The sequence below is a fragment of the Sordaria macrospora genome, chromosome 7 (genome assembly GCF_033870435.1).
Source record: "Sordaria macrospora chromosome 7, complete sequence".
In the NCBI taxonomy this organism is placed as follows: domain Eukaryota; kingdom Fungi; phylum Ascomycota; class Sordariomycetes; order Sordariales; family Sordariaceae; genus Sordaria; species Sordaria macrospora.
In genome coordinates this window covers 3,072,014-3,085,701 of record NC_089377.1, presented here as the reverse complement: position 1 = coordinate 3,085,701, position 13,688 = coordinate 3,072,014, and the positions used below count along the sequence as shown (strand labels likewise).

The 13,688-nt window shown below is 53.0% G+C and overlaps 3 protein-coding genes across 3 annotated transcripts; 2 read left to right on the top strand and 1 right to left on the bottom strand.

Annotated features, from left to right (window-relative positions):
* The first annotated feature begins 2,753 nt into the window (after positions 1-2,753).
* Positions 2,754-5,595, top strand: SMAC4_06999 (uncharacterized protein). Its single transcript, XM_003349115.2, has 4 exons — positions 2,754-3,325; positions 3,384-3,874; positions 3,946-4,720; positions 4,788-5,595. Exons 1-4 carry the CDS (start codon positions 3,272-3,274, stop codon positions 4,977-4,979), a joined length of 1,512 nt encoding a protein of 503 aa, XP_003349163.1. The 5' UTR covers positions 2,754-3,271; the 3' UTR covers positions 4,980-5,595.
* Positions 5,596-6,025: 430 nt separating this feature from the next.
* Positions 6,026-7,719, bottom strand: SMAC4_07000 (uncharacterized protein). Its single transcript, XM_003349116.2, has one exon. It carries the CDS (start codon positions 7,662-7,664, stop codon positions 6,144-6,146), a length of 1,521 nt encoding a protein of 506 aa, XP_003349164.1. The 5' UTR covers positions 7,665-7,719; the 3' UTR covers positions 6,026-6,143.
* Positions 7,720-8,035: 316 nt separating this feature from the next.
* Positions 8,036-12,105, top strand: SMAC4_07001 (uncharacterized protein). Its single transcript, XM_003349117.2, has 3 exons — positions 8,036-9,603; positions 9,666-11,072; positions 11,126-12,105. The coding sequence occupies exons 1-3, from the start codon at positions 9,040-9,042 to the stop codon at positions 11,258-11,260; spliced, it is 2,106 nt and encodes a 701-aa protein (XP_003349165.1). The 5' UTR covers positions 8,036-9,039; the 3' UTR covers positions 11,261-12,105.
* The last annotated feature ends 1,583 nt before the right edge of the window (positions 12,106-13,688 follow it).

Below are 13,688 nucleotides of genomic sequence, written 5' to 3'. Positions count from 1 at the left end.
GATATCAATACAATATCGCGCGCTTTCCCGGGTCCGTCGGCGGGCGTGTGCTTGTTTTGGTTTTCTTTACGTGGAAAGGATCAATCCCGGTGTGTGTGTTGCCGTCGTGCCGTCGTCGAGTCGAGTCGGCCACCAGCTCTCAGGTCGGCGTCCAAACTTCCCTGTTCCGCCGTTGTTGTAGCACAAGGTATAGTGTAAAGACCGAGAAAGGAACGGCACGCGAAAAACAATGAGATGTTTGGTGTGGAGCGGCCGTTTCATTGGAGGGGCATTGGACGGAGTACTTGAATGGATGGTCGGCCGGTGCAAAATGGCTGATGGTCGGAGGTCTAGAACACAGTGAGAACAAATGGGCAAAGCCTTCCAGCGCAAGGCTGACAGCCATTGGAAAGGTGCAGCCAGTCAGAGTGCGCTTTGCCACAAGCCACTGCCGGCTTGGCGGTGGGTCCGCCACTTGTGCAAATCGAAAAGTGGCATGATTTTCAGGGCAAATGGGCTCAAAGTCGTTGAAGCTGCGTCAGAACCCCAGCAAAAGTGGCAGCAAAATCCCAGGGTCCCCGATTGGTCTCCTTCACTGATCTTCCCCCTTGGTCGCCCTCTTCAGCGAATCGACACCCCATCAACTCTCTGATCCCCAGCGATCCATACCCTCGAGGGCCCGGCGTGCGCTTGAGTGAAATTCGCCATGGAAAAAGTCAGGCCATGTCGACAATCGACAACCTAATCAAGCCAATCGGCTTGTCTGGCCTGCGTTCCAACCTGCGACCGATCCCGATGGTTCCTCTTTTCTTTCTTTCTTTCTGTGTCTGTCTGCTCGATGCGAGACGGCGGGCGATGGGGAACGGAGGGGGATGGGGACTGATCCTTCCTCGGCCGTTCTCCCTTTCAGCGAGGTTGAGCGAGTGCGAGGGTCGGTTGTGAGAAGAGGAAAGAGGAAGGAAGAATCGGGATCGAAGAAAATCCTTCCATCGCTTGTGTTTTATCGCTTGGGATGTCCTGCAAAAGGCAAGAACGAGCCGACTCTGCATCTGCAATCTCTTGCAGCCTCCACTGTTACCCAGGGTCGCTGTTAGACGCCCGTATTTATGACCTGCTCTTGCCTTTCCTACCGAGGCCGATGTGCACCAGTGACTGCGACTGCAGTGCATAACACGCAAGGAAAAGGAAAAAAAAGGTGAAGAAGTGAAAGAGCAAATATTCGGTTATATCGCCTTGTACATGTGGAGTACCTCCCACTTACATGGAGGCACAGTGTACACAGTCTTCCAGCTAGCAATTGGTGGCACGAGGAAGGACTGCACCCCATGCCGGTACCTTTCGTCTACTTCCCTCGTCCTCACCTGGGCAAAAGTACACCTGCCTCCAACGAACACCCAGGCAACAAACGGGACCGGTATTGTTTTGTTCTCAAGCTGGAGAAGTTTCAAACTGGGACCATCCGGGTCTGACCTAAACACGAAACCACCTTCGTTCCATTTCAGATGTCATCTTCGTTTGGACTTTTGCCTCCTTTTCTACTCTTTGTCTTGTCGTCGAGTTGCGCGGTACCTTGCGGCCAGCTACCTTACACTACCCACGGCAGAGAAGGCGATTTGCTGGGCGCGTTCAGTTACACTGTACTGTCCTCGGCGGCTACTAGTGGAAGAAAGAGGGCAGAAACAGACCAGTAAAATAACGGGCTAGGTTCTCGTAAAAGTCCAGACTTTATTGTTCTCCATTGTAAGTCAACACCCAAATATTCCTGATCCCTTCTGTTTCGCGCCGTTGGCGACATACAACCGTGGCATCTGGAACGTCCAGGTCTCCAATTCTTCCATCCCGCTCCATTCCTGCACCGCACCCGACAAATCTCGAGCAGTCCGGAGTGTCGAGTCCCCTCCCGTTCGCTGCCTACACGTACTACCATACATACCTTACCTCTACACTGCATTGGCGTATCTAACATACATGACATGTTGACATAGCGCCGACACACCTGACATACGTACCGGACGGTAATAGTAAAGAGGTACCTGACGTTAACCGACAGCTTCCAAGGGCCCCCTGGAATCATCCCACGATTTCCGCCCCATCTTTGCGTCCACATCTCACATCCATCGTCGGTCCCTCCTTTCCGGGTCTTGGGTACTATCTGTGCTATCTGGCTGGATCTACCTGTTTGACATTCTCCAAATCTTCAACAGAGGCATTGCTGTCTTTTGATATTTTCCTCCTTTTCTACTCCGAGACAACCTCTGGAAAAAAATCACCGCCCGTCCCGGCCACCACCACCATCACCACCACCACTTACATCAACTCCAACGCTCGAACCGCGCATTCGCACCGCAACCGCCACCCGTCCGTCCTTGAACCTCAAGCGCTCACAAGTGGCCCTGTTCCCCGCCGGCACCGCAGTGCTTACCCGCTCCGTTGTCCCACGATAATATCTCGCACGGCACTCGCTCCATATTCAGGTTCCCAACCTAGACCTACCTACAGACATTAGTTCTAGGTCCTTGGTACTAGCTGCCCGCCGCCCACCTGTCTCTGCTTGGCGACTTGCTGCTGTTGGTGAACCCTACCTCTGGCCTTTGGCCAACAGATCCACGCAACTTTGTACGCCGTGTTCATTGTTTGCGAAACCTCTGGCCTCTTCGGCTTTGCCAATCCCCGGCCGTCGTCTCCCGCCTTCCTTCCTCAACAATCTGGTGATTCACACCACCTCCGGCGGATTTTGGTCCCACCCAATTACGCACACTTCAAGCAGTTGTGTTGTTCAGTCACAGAGCTTTGGGCCAGTATCCTACGCCAAGCTTCTGATTGTCGCGCCACCCGCCCTCAGTGTCTTTCGGCCCTTCATTTTCAACTGATCAAGATACTAGTCGACAAAAAGACGACATTTACTTTGTGGGCTGGAAACAAGACGGTTAAAAAGGAAAAAAAAAGGAAAAAAATAGGAGACACAGGCTCGAGTCTCCATCGTTCAGCTACCCACTGTCTCTGGTGCCATTGCATTTCCCTCCCTCCACCAATCGACGACTAGCCCCCCCGCAAGTCTGGGCTTTGACCGAGAAACCCCTTTCGAGCTTGTGGTAGACATATGCATATGATCTACAACACAAAGTTGGAACCCAACACCAACCCCTCACCTTCTCACACGTCCTTACTCTTCTCGGCCACGAGGCTTCCGGTTATCCCGTCGACGGTTTCAGCTTGACCTCCGCGATCTTCATCATCGCCGCCTCGTTTCCGTGTTAGTCTCGACAGCCTCACGGCATGCCCAGGTAACAAGATGGATCCCAACACGCTCAGACATCTCGAGTACTTCTCAGTACCCAATCATCAGGTAGCGCTCTCTACTGTGCCCTTGCTATCTGTCTTGTCTCGCTGCTGACGCTGCCCAGACGGTCAATCCCGTTGACCAATCTTACACCTTGCCAGGGTCTTCCTCTGCGCAGCCAGCGACACTATGGGGCACCGCGCCATCATTGGAAGCCAGCCATTCTGGCATGAACTCGACGGCACCGACGACTATGTCCCTTGACTCCCTCCCACAACCTTCTCCAGCAACCGCTTTCACTGGCATGTCCGCTCATCCTTCCATGACCCGACGGCCCTCCATGTACGGAAGTCAATCCGGAATTTCGTCCTCGAGAGCGTCCAGAACCCGGGAAGGCCATGAAAAGAAACGAACAAGGCTGAACCCGGAGCTATCGCCTTTTGATGAGCCGGACTACTGGTTGCAGTTCGACAATGACGACAACTTCGATGAGCTTTCAGAGGTTACCGAGCCCTCTCACCAGGACCATCAAGGGAAAGGAAGAGCCCCGCAGCTGTCCCAACAACAACAACAGCAGCAGCAGCAGCAACAGCAACAACAATCACAACAACAACGGTAGGTTTAACCCCATAAACCTCTGGACCCAAGAAACTTTAGTTCCTAATCGTTTTCGTTACCTTTTCAAGACGTCAGAGCACGGCACACTCAATAGCAACAACGGCCCCCACTCGCCGGAGAACTGCTGGTACGCTAAAATCCGAGGAATACATGGATGACAGCGCCTTGGATAATGCTCTATCGGAGGATGAGCGGGCGATGTCCCTGAACCTGGCTGAGCAGCTTTCCAAAGTAGATACAGCTCCACCGCAGGAGGTACCGCCGCGTGAAGGTCTCTACTCGACACCCCTTAGCTGGGAGCGCCCACAACCCGGCCTCAGAATGGACTCCCTAATAGGACTCAACCAACAAGCCCTGAACGAGGCCGAACAACGACGACTGATTGCGATTGCCATGAACCCCGGACCCAGCATGGGAGGACTCGGCTCCAACATCAGCCTCAACTTTGGGAGTATGGCAACCGGGTTCAACTCGGGATTTGGCTCAAGTTATGGATGTTCATCGATGGGCGGTGGTCAGATGTCGAAGCCTGTATCGCCGCCGCGAGCGAGCACGTCATCCCAGTCCAGACCGGTACCACCGAGACCACCCCAGAGGCAGGGCAGCATAAGCGAAAAGTCGAGCGACAAGATGAGTGTTGCCGACAAGAACAGAAAGGCGGCAGAGGAAAAGCATAGGGCTGGTGATCGGACGGCTCATAATGATATCGAACGAAAATATCGGACGAATCTCAAGGATAGAATCGCTGAGCTGCGAGACGCGGTTCCTGCGCTTCACTCAATGGAGGCCGGAGGAGTGGAGGATGACGTGTCGCAAAATTCGAGAGCGCCCAAAGTCAGCAAAGTCAGTTCGCCCCTGTGAACAGAAAGTGAGAAATTGTGGAGGGGACACTACTAACATTAGACTACAGGGAACAATTCTCACCAAAGCGACCGAATACATACATCAGCTCGAGCGGAGGAACAAGCAAATCACCCAGGAGCACCGCGAGCTCGCGAAAAAACTGCAGGCGTTCGAGCAACTGCTCAATCACACGGCCGTGACGGCGTACCAGATGCCCACGTATAGCAGTACCTTGTTCGATCCTAGAGGATTCTGCTAAAACGCACGTTAGCGTTGAAAAAAGAAGGTTATGCGATTTATGCGACCGTGTATTGTTTCTTTTGTTCGGCGTTTGCGCATATTTAGCATCGGGCGCGTTTCCTTGTCGTCTTATTCACTTATAAAGTGTAAATATTTCTTTTTCATCAAGGGCTTTTTGATTTCGTTATCAATCCCAGCTTTTTAAACCCCACATTAGTCACTGGCTCCAAGCTTGTTATGTGATTTTTCAAGGGGAGAGAAAAGAGGAGGACCTCTGTGTGATAGCTGCGGAAATTTTGCTATGGGGAAAAGTTCTGCGTGGATTTGGTGGTCATTCATTGGGGAAGAAAAGGGTGTTGACGATACGAGGCGATGGGGGAGCTGAAAAGTTATCAACCTACGGACGAGAAGGATGAATGGAGATCCTTTATGGGGCAACCACAACAGACTTAAAGAGGCGGGTTGCGACAGGTTGCGATGCGTTTAGCTTGGTTGGCGGTGTCCGCGAGCTTTTTATACTACCGAACAGTTTTTGAAAATCGAGAGGAACTGAGAAAGAATTGGAACCTCATTGCTGAGATCACATATCGAGAATTTCTTCGTGATATCGTCGGTAAATTTTTGATTAGATGCCGATGATGTTTTGCGGTGTTGAAGAGTATGGACATGACAATATAGATGAGTGAAGTTGTCGTGATGTCTGGGGATCTATTTACTTCCCGACCTTACCGATCTGCGAATGGTGACCACCACGCTGAGTGACGTAATGATGGAGCTCCTTCAGACCTTCGCTTCCAATTTTTGGTTAGGCTAGTCGATCGATGGAAGAGAAAACTTTTCTTTCTAGAAGACTTCGTTGGATTGTACATACGGGTGGAGTGGGATGGATTGAATGAATGGCTGTTTAAGATAAGGTATGTGAAGATGCTCATGGCAGGTAGGTATAGACATACATATATATCACGATGCAGCGCAAACAAGGCCAGAAATTACTGCAACGAAAATAAACCAGACCACAGTCGGAAAGAACGACCATCACTCTCTCGAATAATGAATTTCTCTGATGGTGTATTCATACAATAGAATACACAAAATATACACAGCACTATTCTTTACACAACGGCTCATCTACACAACACACAGCCCATCCCCATCCCCATCCCTTCCCCTATTTACAACCTACTCACCCCCTCAAAGCCTCAATATCCACAACCTCCTTAACCGCCTCCGTCGTCAAAATCAGCGGGCTATCCACATCAACCACCACGCTATCCTCAATCCTAACCGCCAATCCCCTGAAATGCTCCGGAAACCTCTCATCATCAGCGGGGACATACACTCCCGGCTCAATCGTCACCGCGTGTCCTTGCCTGAGCGTCAACCCGCGCGAATACCCGGGGGTATCATGCACATCCAGCCCAACATAATGGCCCACATGATGCGGGAACAGCACATCCATCTTTCCTCCCCCTCCTCCTGACAGGTCGAAGCCAAGCAAAGTAAGTTGTTCCCGCAGACCGGCTTCCGTGGCGCGGTGGATCTGGTCCAGCGACAGGGACGCATTCTCGCGGCATAGGGAAACCATTTGGCGTTGCACGGTCAGGACTGCCTGATACAAGTCCCGCTGCGCAGCAGAGAACTTGCCGTTGACGGGCCACGTGCGCGTGATATCAGTTATGTAAGTCCCGTACTCGCCGCCGGCGTCTACCAGGACCATCTGGTTCTGGTCGAGAAGGCGGTTGTTGTGCACGTAGTGAATCATGTTTCCTCGGGAACCGCCGGCGACGACAGGCACGTAGGCCGGGCCGGACAGGCCGTTGGCTGTGAATGCGTAGTTGAGGTAGGATTCTAGATCCTTTTCTGAGGACCACGAGCGGCGCATGGCGGAGGTGAGGGCGCGTCCGGAGATGCGACCCGCGTGGCGCATGTTGGAGATTTCGGCCGGGGATTTTATGGCTCGCAAGGAATGGACGAGGCCGGCGAGGGGGGAGGGCGGGAGATGTAAATGTGAGAGGAGGGTGGTGACCAATTGCCCGGTTACCGGAGTGGAGGAAGTGATGTCGGTGTAGATTTTTGAAGCACCGCGGAGGATGGGCGGCAGGAGTGATTCCACGCGGGCAATGTCGCCGGTGAAATCAGCGTTGAAGACATCCTCCGCTGCTTGCAGCCCGGACCAGGGGCCGGACCATTGCTCGGCGCGCGGGTCTTTGGGGCGGCAGAAGAGGTGGAAGACGTAGTCGCCTGGTTTGGGGCCCGTCTTTTGGATGATGGCCAGGGAGTCCGGCTCGGAGAAGCCGGTTAGGTACAGGAAGTTGGAGTCCTGGCGGAAAGGGAAGAAGACGGCGCCGGAACGGTATTTGAGCTCCGAAGAGGCCAGGATGGCGATGCCGTTCTCTGGTAAGGCGAAGGCGAGCTTGGAGCGACGCTCGTGGTACTCTTGCGCCGTGATGCCCGGGGTTAGTTCACCCGGTTGGAGCATGTGCGGGTGCGTTTCGTAGACGGGTTGGCCGAATTCGAGGTCGGCGGCTGAGACTACTGTTGGTGTTGTTGCGTAGGTTCGGGATGATGGACGGCATGGTGTTGATGATGCGGGGATGGACGAGGTGGACTTGGCGGATTGGAGACGTGGTTGGAGAGGCCAGTTAGTTTGATGAGGTCGCAGTTGGCGAGAACATTGCCGCAGTGCGGCTCTGGGGAGCTTCATGTCAAAGGGTGGTTATGGTGGTGAATGAGGAATATGGTGGTGAATGAGGAATGTGGTGGTGGTTAGGTGAGGGTGAGAGTGAGGTGTGAGTTCACCTCGGTGGTGTAGGTGAACTTGGGATGGCTCGCGGTCTTCGAGAACAAGACAGGTTTGATATTGGGACTAACAACCTAAACTCTAGTTACAAACTTTAACACGGATCGGTTGGAATCTTAAACCGTGACCAACCTCAAAATTCCCAAATGACATACACCGCGAGAAATGAAGTTGAATTGCTTCACGAGCGGAGAAAATGTTTGTTCAAATGTCTTGGGAAGGCAAAGACATGGCATGTCGTCACTTTGTCGCTCTCACGTTTGGGCGTTGAAATGAAAGGCTGACAGTTGCCAGGCGTTTGACTGGGCTGCCAAGAGTTCGGGCTTTGCTGGGCAATTGGTGTTGCCTGCCAGCTGCAAGCCGCGGATGTGGAGCCGGTATTAAGGACGCGGAGCATTTACCAGCAGCAACAACAGACCACAGCTGCCAGCGTCAGGACGCGGTGCACTTTAATTGTTAGCAGCGCTTTTCTCAGTGCAACCCCGGCGCCTGGAACTCCCCACATTGCACATTGGCTGCTGGGATCTGCCGCTCCCGTCGCGACTGTCAATATCAAAACCAAACACTTGCGTACTGCACCAAGGTTTTTGACCATCCGACATCAGCGTCGTCGACTGGCTACCTTGGGTAACGGCGCGACTCGACATTTGGAGTTTGTTTTTCAACAGCAGGCCCTCTTACTTCCCATCATCGAAGCATAGCGCGTGGTTGCCAATTGCGACGGACCAAAACCTCCAGCGACGAAAATCGAGAGCGAGACGCGTTTTTGAATGCTGAAGAGAACAGTGCACACCAACCCAACCTCTCTCTCCACGACCGAAACCGACGCCCTTTTACGCCAGGCTAGGGTCGATTACTTCCTTGCTCCTTCCTCTCCAGCCAACGACAACCCTCGACGACAAATAATTATCCAACCGCATTGGGTCATTGTCGACCATCATCGACCATCGATCACCAAGGCCTAACCACTTTGTTTTGTTCTTGTCTTTCGAGTCGCCGACTGCCAACACCACCCACAACACGAATCGAGTCTTGGGTTATCCGGGCCCCCCTACCCAAAGTCCGAGCTAGTAGCAATCAGCACGCGACCAGACCAGACAGACAGACAAAGCCGGAAGCTGTCTCCCTCCCTTGTCGAGCTATCGATAGTCCTTGCCATCCATCCCCGAGCCGACCCGTTCGAAACAAAACAACAAACAATAGTAAACACCACATCCATAGCATGTTGACTGGATATCTATAAGACGACAGTATCTCTAGATCGACAACCACAGCAGCCATGTCGACCACCACCGCTGCTGCTGCCTCGGGCACTAAGAGGGCTCCTCTCTCCGACAACCCCAATGCCGCCAACTCGCCGCTGCGTGGGTCCTCGGCTACCGCCTTGGCACTACAGGGCTCTAAAAAGGCCGTCCGCTCCCATGCCGATCAGCTTAGAGAGGAGCCATACGGTCAACCACCGCCGGCCAAGAGACAGATGATTGAACATGGCGGTCAACGCGCCGCCGCCTCGCCGACGAGTGGAAGCAGGTCTCATGTGTCCAACATCATGCGGAAACCCTCGACGATATCCCGGACCGCCGCCGAACGTGCTTCGTCCAGAACCACATCCACCACGGCTACCAGCACCCGTGCCGAGAGGTCGCATGCCGCCGCCTTAACCTCCACCACCACCACAGCCAACACCACCACTGCCGACCGCATCACGGCAAAGGAACTCGAAGACCTCAGTATATGGCAAAGCTCTATGAGATCGCGCTTTCACAAGATGGTCTTCTACTTTGAAAGCATTCCCGACGACCAGCGTCACAAGCTCGCCAAACAAGTCGCTCAATTGGGCGCTGTAAGTGACAACCCCCTTGCCCAATGCACGCCCAACAGCTTACTTACACACATCCAAAACAGCGCGAGGAAAAGTTCTTTTCTATCGAAATCACCCATGTCGTCACCACCCGCCCCATCCCTCCCGTAAAGCCAGTCCAGGATGAGAACCAGCCCGGCACCAGCACTCAGTCAGCCAGTGAACAGCCAAAGACGATCGATCCCTCTCTCCTGAGCCGCAATGGCGAATCTGTCCGACGAAAACTCATTTTCGATAAACCTTCAATCCGGAAATCCTCGGTGCAGCCCCAGGAAGAGACGATGCCGAAGCCGAAAGCACGCAGCACCGATATCCTGCACCGTGCACGGGACATGGGCAAGAAGATCTGGTCATTGGATAAACTCCAGAGGATCCTCGGCATGGTACTTGAGACTGACCTGTACAAGGCTGCATGGCTGGGCCGAGGTCATACCCCCGCGGCCGCCGACAGGGCCAAGGCTCGCCAGCAGACTGCCAATGTGCTTCAGATGCTTCAGAATGAGCGTGTGCACGGTCCCTCTGACCGTGATCCCACAGTTGTTACCAAGGACATCCACTACTTCAAGGGTCCTTACATTTATGTATACGACATCGAAGAGAAGACGAGGCCGATCATGGTGAGGGAGTACCACAGAGTTGCTGACAAGAAGGACGGCGAATGGCCTCAGTTCCGGGTGGCGTCTCAAGGCCGTTGCCCATTTGTTGAGGATTACGATCCCCCTGAGAGAACGAGGAGGACCCAAGCGAAGGAGAAGGTTACCAAAGCTGCGGAAGCCGCTGCTGCTACCGAAAAGGCCGCCGCTACCAAGAGCCTCCAGCCCCCTGAGGTGCCGTCACCCAAGCCGGTCACTGGAAAGCGTACTCTTAAGGAGATGGAGGCACCCAACGACCGTGCTGCTGAAGTTGTTGACAACGTCCCTGAGACCGTCGAGTCGGTCAAGGAGTCCACCCCATCGGTTGATTTCCGTTCGCAGAATGCCTTCATGAGTCACACCACCAAAGTTGGCCGTCTGGTGGCTGGAGAGCCCGTTGCTTCTGGTATTCAAGCCAACAAGCTCACATCTGCCATCCGCTCTCAGATGGTGTCGTCCACCACCGGTGTCCTTGGCGCCAAGGCCGGTATCAGCAAGGAAGTTTTGGGACTTCAGCGCAAGGTTCTTCAGAAGGCCAATGTTCCTTCACTTTCGCAAGACTCTGGCTCTCGTCGCTTGGCCGAGATTGGTGTAGATGGTGCCCAATGTACCCGTGCCGCCAGTTTGGGCAACCCAACGAGGCCTCCGATGCCTGAGATCTGGGAGGATGATGAAGCTCGGAAGCAGGAACAGGCCAAGAAGGAGAGGAAGCTACGCAGGACCGCGAGCACTCCCGCCCCTCAGACAAAGCCGAAGCCGCGCGATCCCAAGCCGGGTTACTGCGAAAATTGTCAGGATAAGTTCGAAGACTTTGATGCGGTAAGTTTTTAGATATCGGGGTTTATTGTGATGGTTTACTAACATTATGATAGCACATCCTATCCCGCAAACATCGCCGCTTCGCCGAGAACGACGACAACTGGGCCCAACTCGACGCTCTCCTTGGCAAGCTCTCACGCGCTCCCCGCGAGCCGCGTTACCGGTCCGTGGATAATGAGAGGTGGTAGTAACCTGCTGCCGCACATGAAACTGCCCATGGCTCCTGACGACTACTTGTACTTGCTTTCCCTTCTTATTTGGCCTTTCATCTCCCTCCCTTTCTACCTACGATTCTCTTTAAGTCAGTCAGGAGTCATGTGCCGGTTATCGTGTATCATCAATCCATTGTTGGAGTGGTTTTCTTTCTTTACGAGGATCCCAACAAACAAAAGTTCATTACACTAGCATATTATGGGCGCGGGAGTTCCGGTGGCTTGTCTTTGACGGGGCGTTATGTCCGCTTCTCTGTTTATACTAAACCCCTTTTGTTTCTTTGGTGAACAAGCTGGGTACGGAAGGTAAAGGTGGAAGATGGATGCCAAGGTTGGGTTTATGGTCGTGTGCGTGGGGGTGTTGACGAACGAACGGCTAAAGTGGCATTACGTTATGGTCAGTCAGTCACTTGAGGACCAAGCAAAGCGCTGGTGGTATCATCGCCGTTGTTTTTTATGGTACTTTGTTTACCAACAAGCAAGCGACCATTATGTGGAACAACACAATCCGGTTATGCATATTCTCATTATGTCGAGGGGGATACCCAGTTATGTTATGGAGGCCAATATCTGGTTAGGTCATCATTGTCATGGTCTCTCTGTCGGTGTCATGGTTCCTGGCTAGGGCGGTTTAGGATGGATGGTCCGTCCACTCACTCATTAGTAAGAGAAAGAGGTGGACAAGCTTGTGGTGGCATGCTTTTGTCAGCATGGCCATAGCGCGTTCAAGAATAAGATACTACTATCTGTTACACTTTATGTATGTCTATAAATGTATCATATGCTTGTTGGTAGTGAAGAGGTTATGTATCAGTTACGACGATGCCGTAAGGGTCTTTGTGAGTTCGAGACCAGAGTCTCTTCACCGATCTTTCACATTATGGCCAAGTGCTTTCCCTTCCGTCCTATTCGCCGATCAGATCAGGCCCGGCCCGGCCCGTTACCACGTGGTAGCGGAACCCATTTGCTCACCACTCACTTCCTTGTCCATGTTCTCTCCAGTTTTTACCAGCTCCTTATATTCAACACCGTCTGAAGTTTGCCTTACTACGATATCTTCAATTGTTGCCTCCTCTATCTCTCTCTCTCCCTCTCTCTATTCAGTCATAGAGCTCCTATTATCCCTCAACTGTAGCGACCCCAACAAATACAGACCCCAAAATCTTCCAAGGTAACCACTCCTCTGTCCCTCCGTAGGTAGGTAGAGTTCCAAATACATACTCCCCTAATCGATCGGACTTAAGCTCTGGCTGGCTTCGGAATTTTCTGGACAGTTTCTTTCTCCTCTTCATTACCTTCCTATCCTCATCATCGCCTCTTCTGTCAATGAATCTACCACTTCCCAAATCCCCCCAAGGCACGTACGTGGGTGTACTACCTCCATCTACTTACACCTACACCCACACCTACACCTACACCTACACCTACACCTTCACCTTCACCTTTACCTTCATATCCACTCCACTGACCGATCTTGCTTTCCCCATTAATCATCAACGTTCAACCACAAGCCGTTCAAGGTATTTTATCATCAGCAAGCATCAGCATCAATGTGGCCTCTTCCACTGACTGACGGCCTTGCTGAATTCGGGCGGGCATCAAACACGGTAAAATACGCCAGAATTGACAAAATGGTGGTGAGTGGTGGATGGTGGAAGTGGTGGTGGAATTAACAAACGAAGTCCCATTTGCATGCGGATATATGTCTACGGTAGATACCCAAGATATGTAAGATGGGTATGTAAAGATGGGGGTATGTTTTGGTATTTTGGTGGCGACTGGTCACCGCTGCGGAGAGTACGGGACTGAGGGCTGGATGATGGATCAGCTCTGTCGGGTACGTACCTCGCGCCCGCCAAGAGTCGAGCCGAAAGGAAGTAACATGAAACGGGTCGCTAGTTAAGAAAAAGTGAAGTGACGATATAGAGATGTTAGTGAACTAGGCCCAGCCCAGGTCTCTTCAACGTGCCTTCACATTTTGTTCAAAATGGACACACGTGCATTGCATTTCCTCTGATACAATCATCAAGCCCTTTCGTCTCCCGTCCCGTTCGTCGATCTTAAGGTTGTCTGATCCAGGTCCAGGTCCGGCCCGGCCCGGCACTCCACCGAGCCTACCCCCACCGGGACTCCGGGACGGGCCTCGGCCCCACTAATCCCGGAACCTGACCCCGCATTCCCCGCTTTTACTAACGGGAGGTCTGGCGAACTTTGACGGAACGTCCGAGGCGCCGTCCGAACCCAGAATTTATCTGAGTAGTGAAAGTGTCGATCGGCATTGTGAAGTATTTCGGAGGAACAATGCTTGCCGTCTGAGTCAACGCCAAGAAAGGCAGCAGCGCGGGGACGGTCGGCGAGGACGGGAGCGGGAGCGGGCACATACCGAACGGTAATGAATGGTGCG

Coding starts and splice junctions, on each gene's coding strand:
- SMAC4_07000 (XM_003349116.2), bottom strand. CDS start 7,664: ATGAAGCTCCCCAGAGCCGCACTGCGGCAATGTTCTCGCCAACTGCGA.
- SMAC4_07001 (XM_003349117.2), top strand. CDS start 9,040: ATGTCGACCACCACCGCTGCTGCTGCCTCGGGCACTAAGAGGGCTCCT. Junction 9,604..9,665: donor AAGTCGCTCAATTGGGCGCT/GTAAGTGACAAC, acceptor CATCCAAAACAG/CGCGAGGAAAAGTTCTTTTC. Junction 11,073..11,125: donor AGTTCGAAGACTTTGATGCG/GTAAGTTTTTAG, acceptor ACATTATGATAG/CACATCCTATCCCGCAAACA.
- SMAC4_06999 (XM_003349115.2), top strand. CDS start 3,272: ATGGATCCCAACACGCTCAGACATCTCGAGTACTTCTCAGTACCCAAT. Junction 3,875..3,945: donor CAACAATCACAACAACAACG/GTAGGTTTAACC, acceptor TACCTTTTCAAG/ACGTCAGAGCACGGCACACT. Junction 4,721..4,787: donor GAGCGCCCAAAGTCAGCAAA/GTCAGTTCGCCC, acceptor ATTAGACTACAG/GGAACAATTCTCACCAAAGC.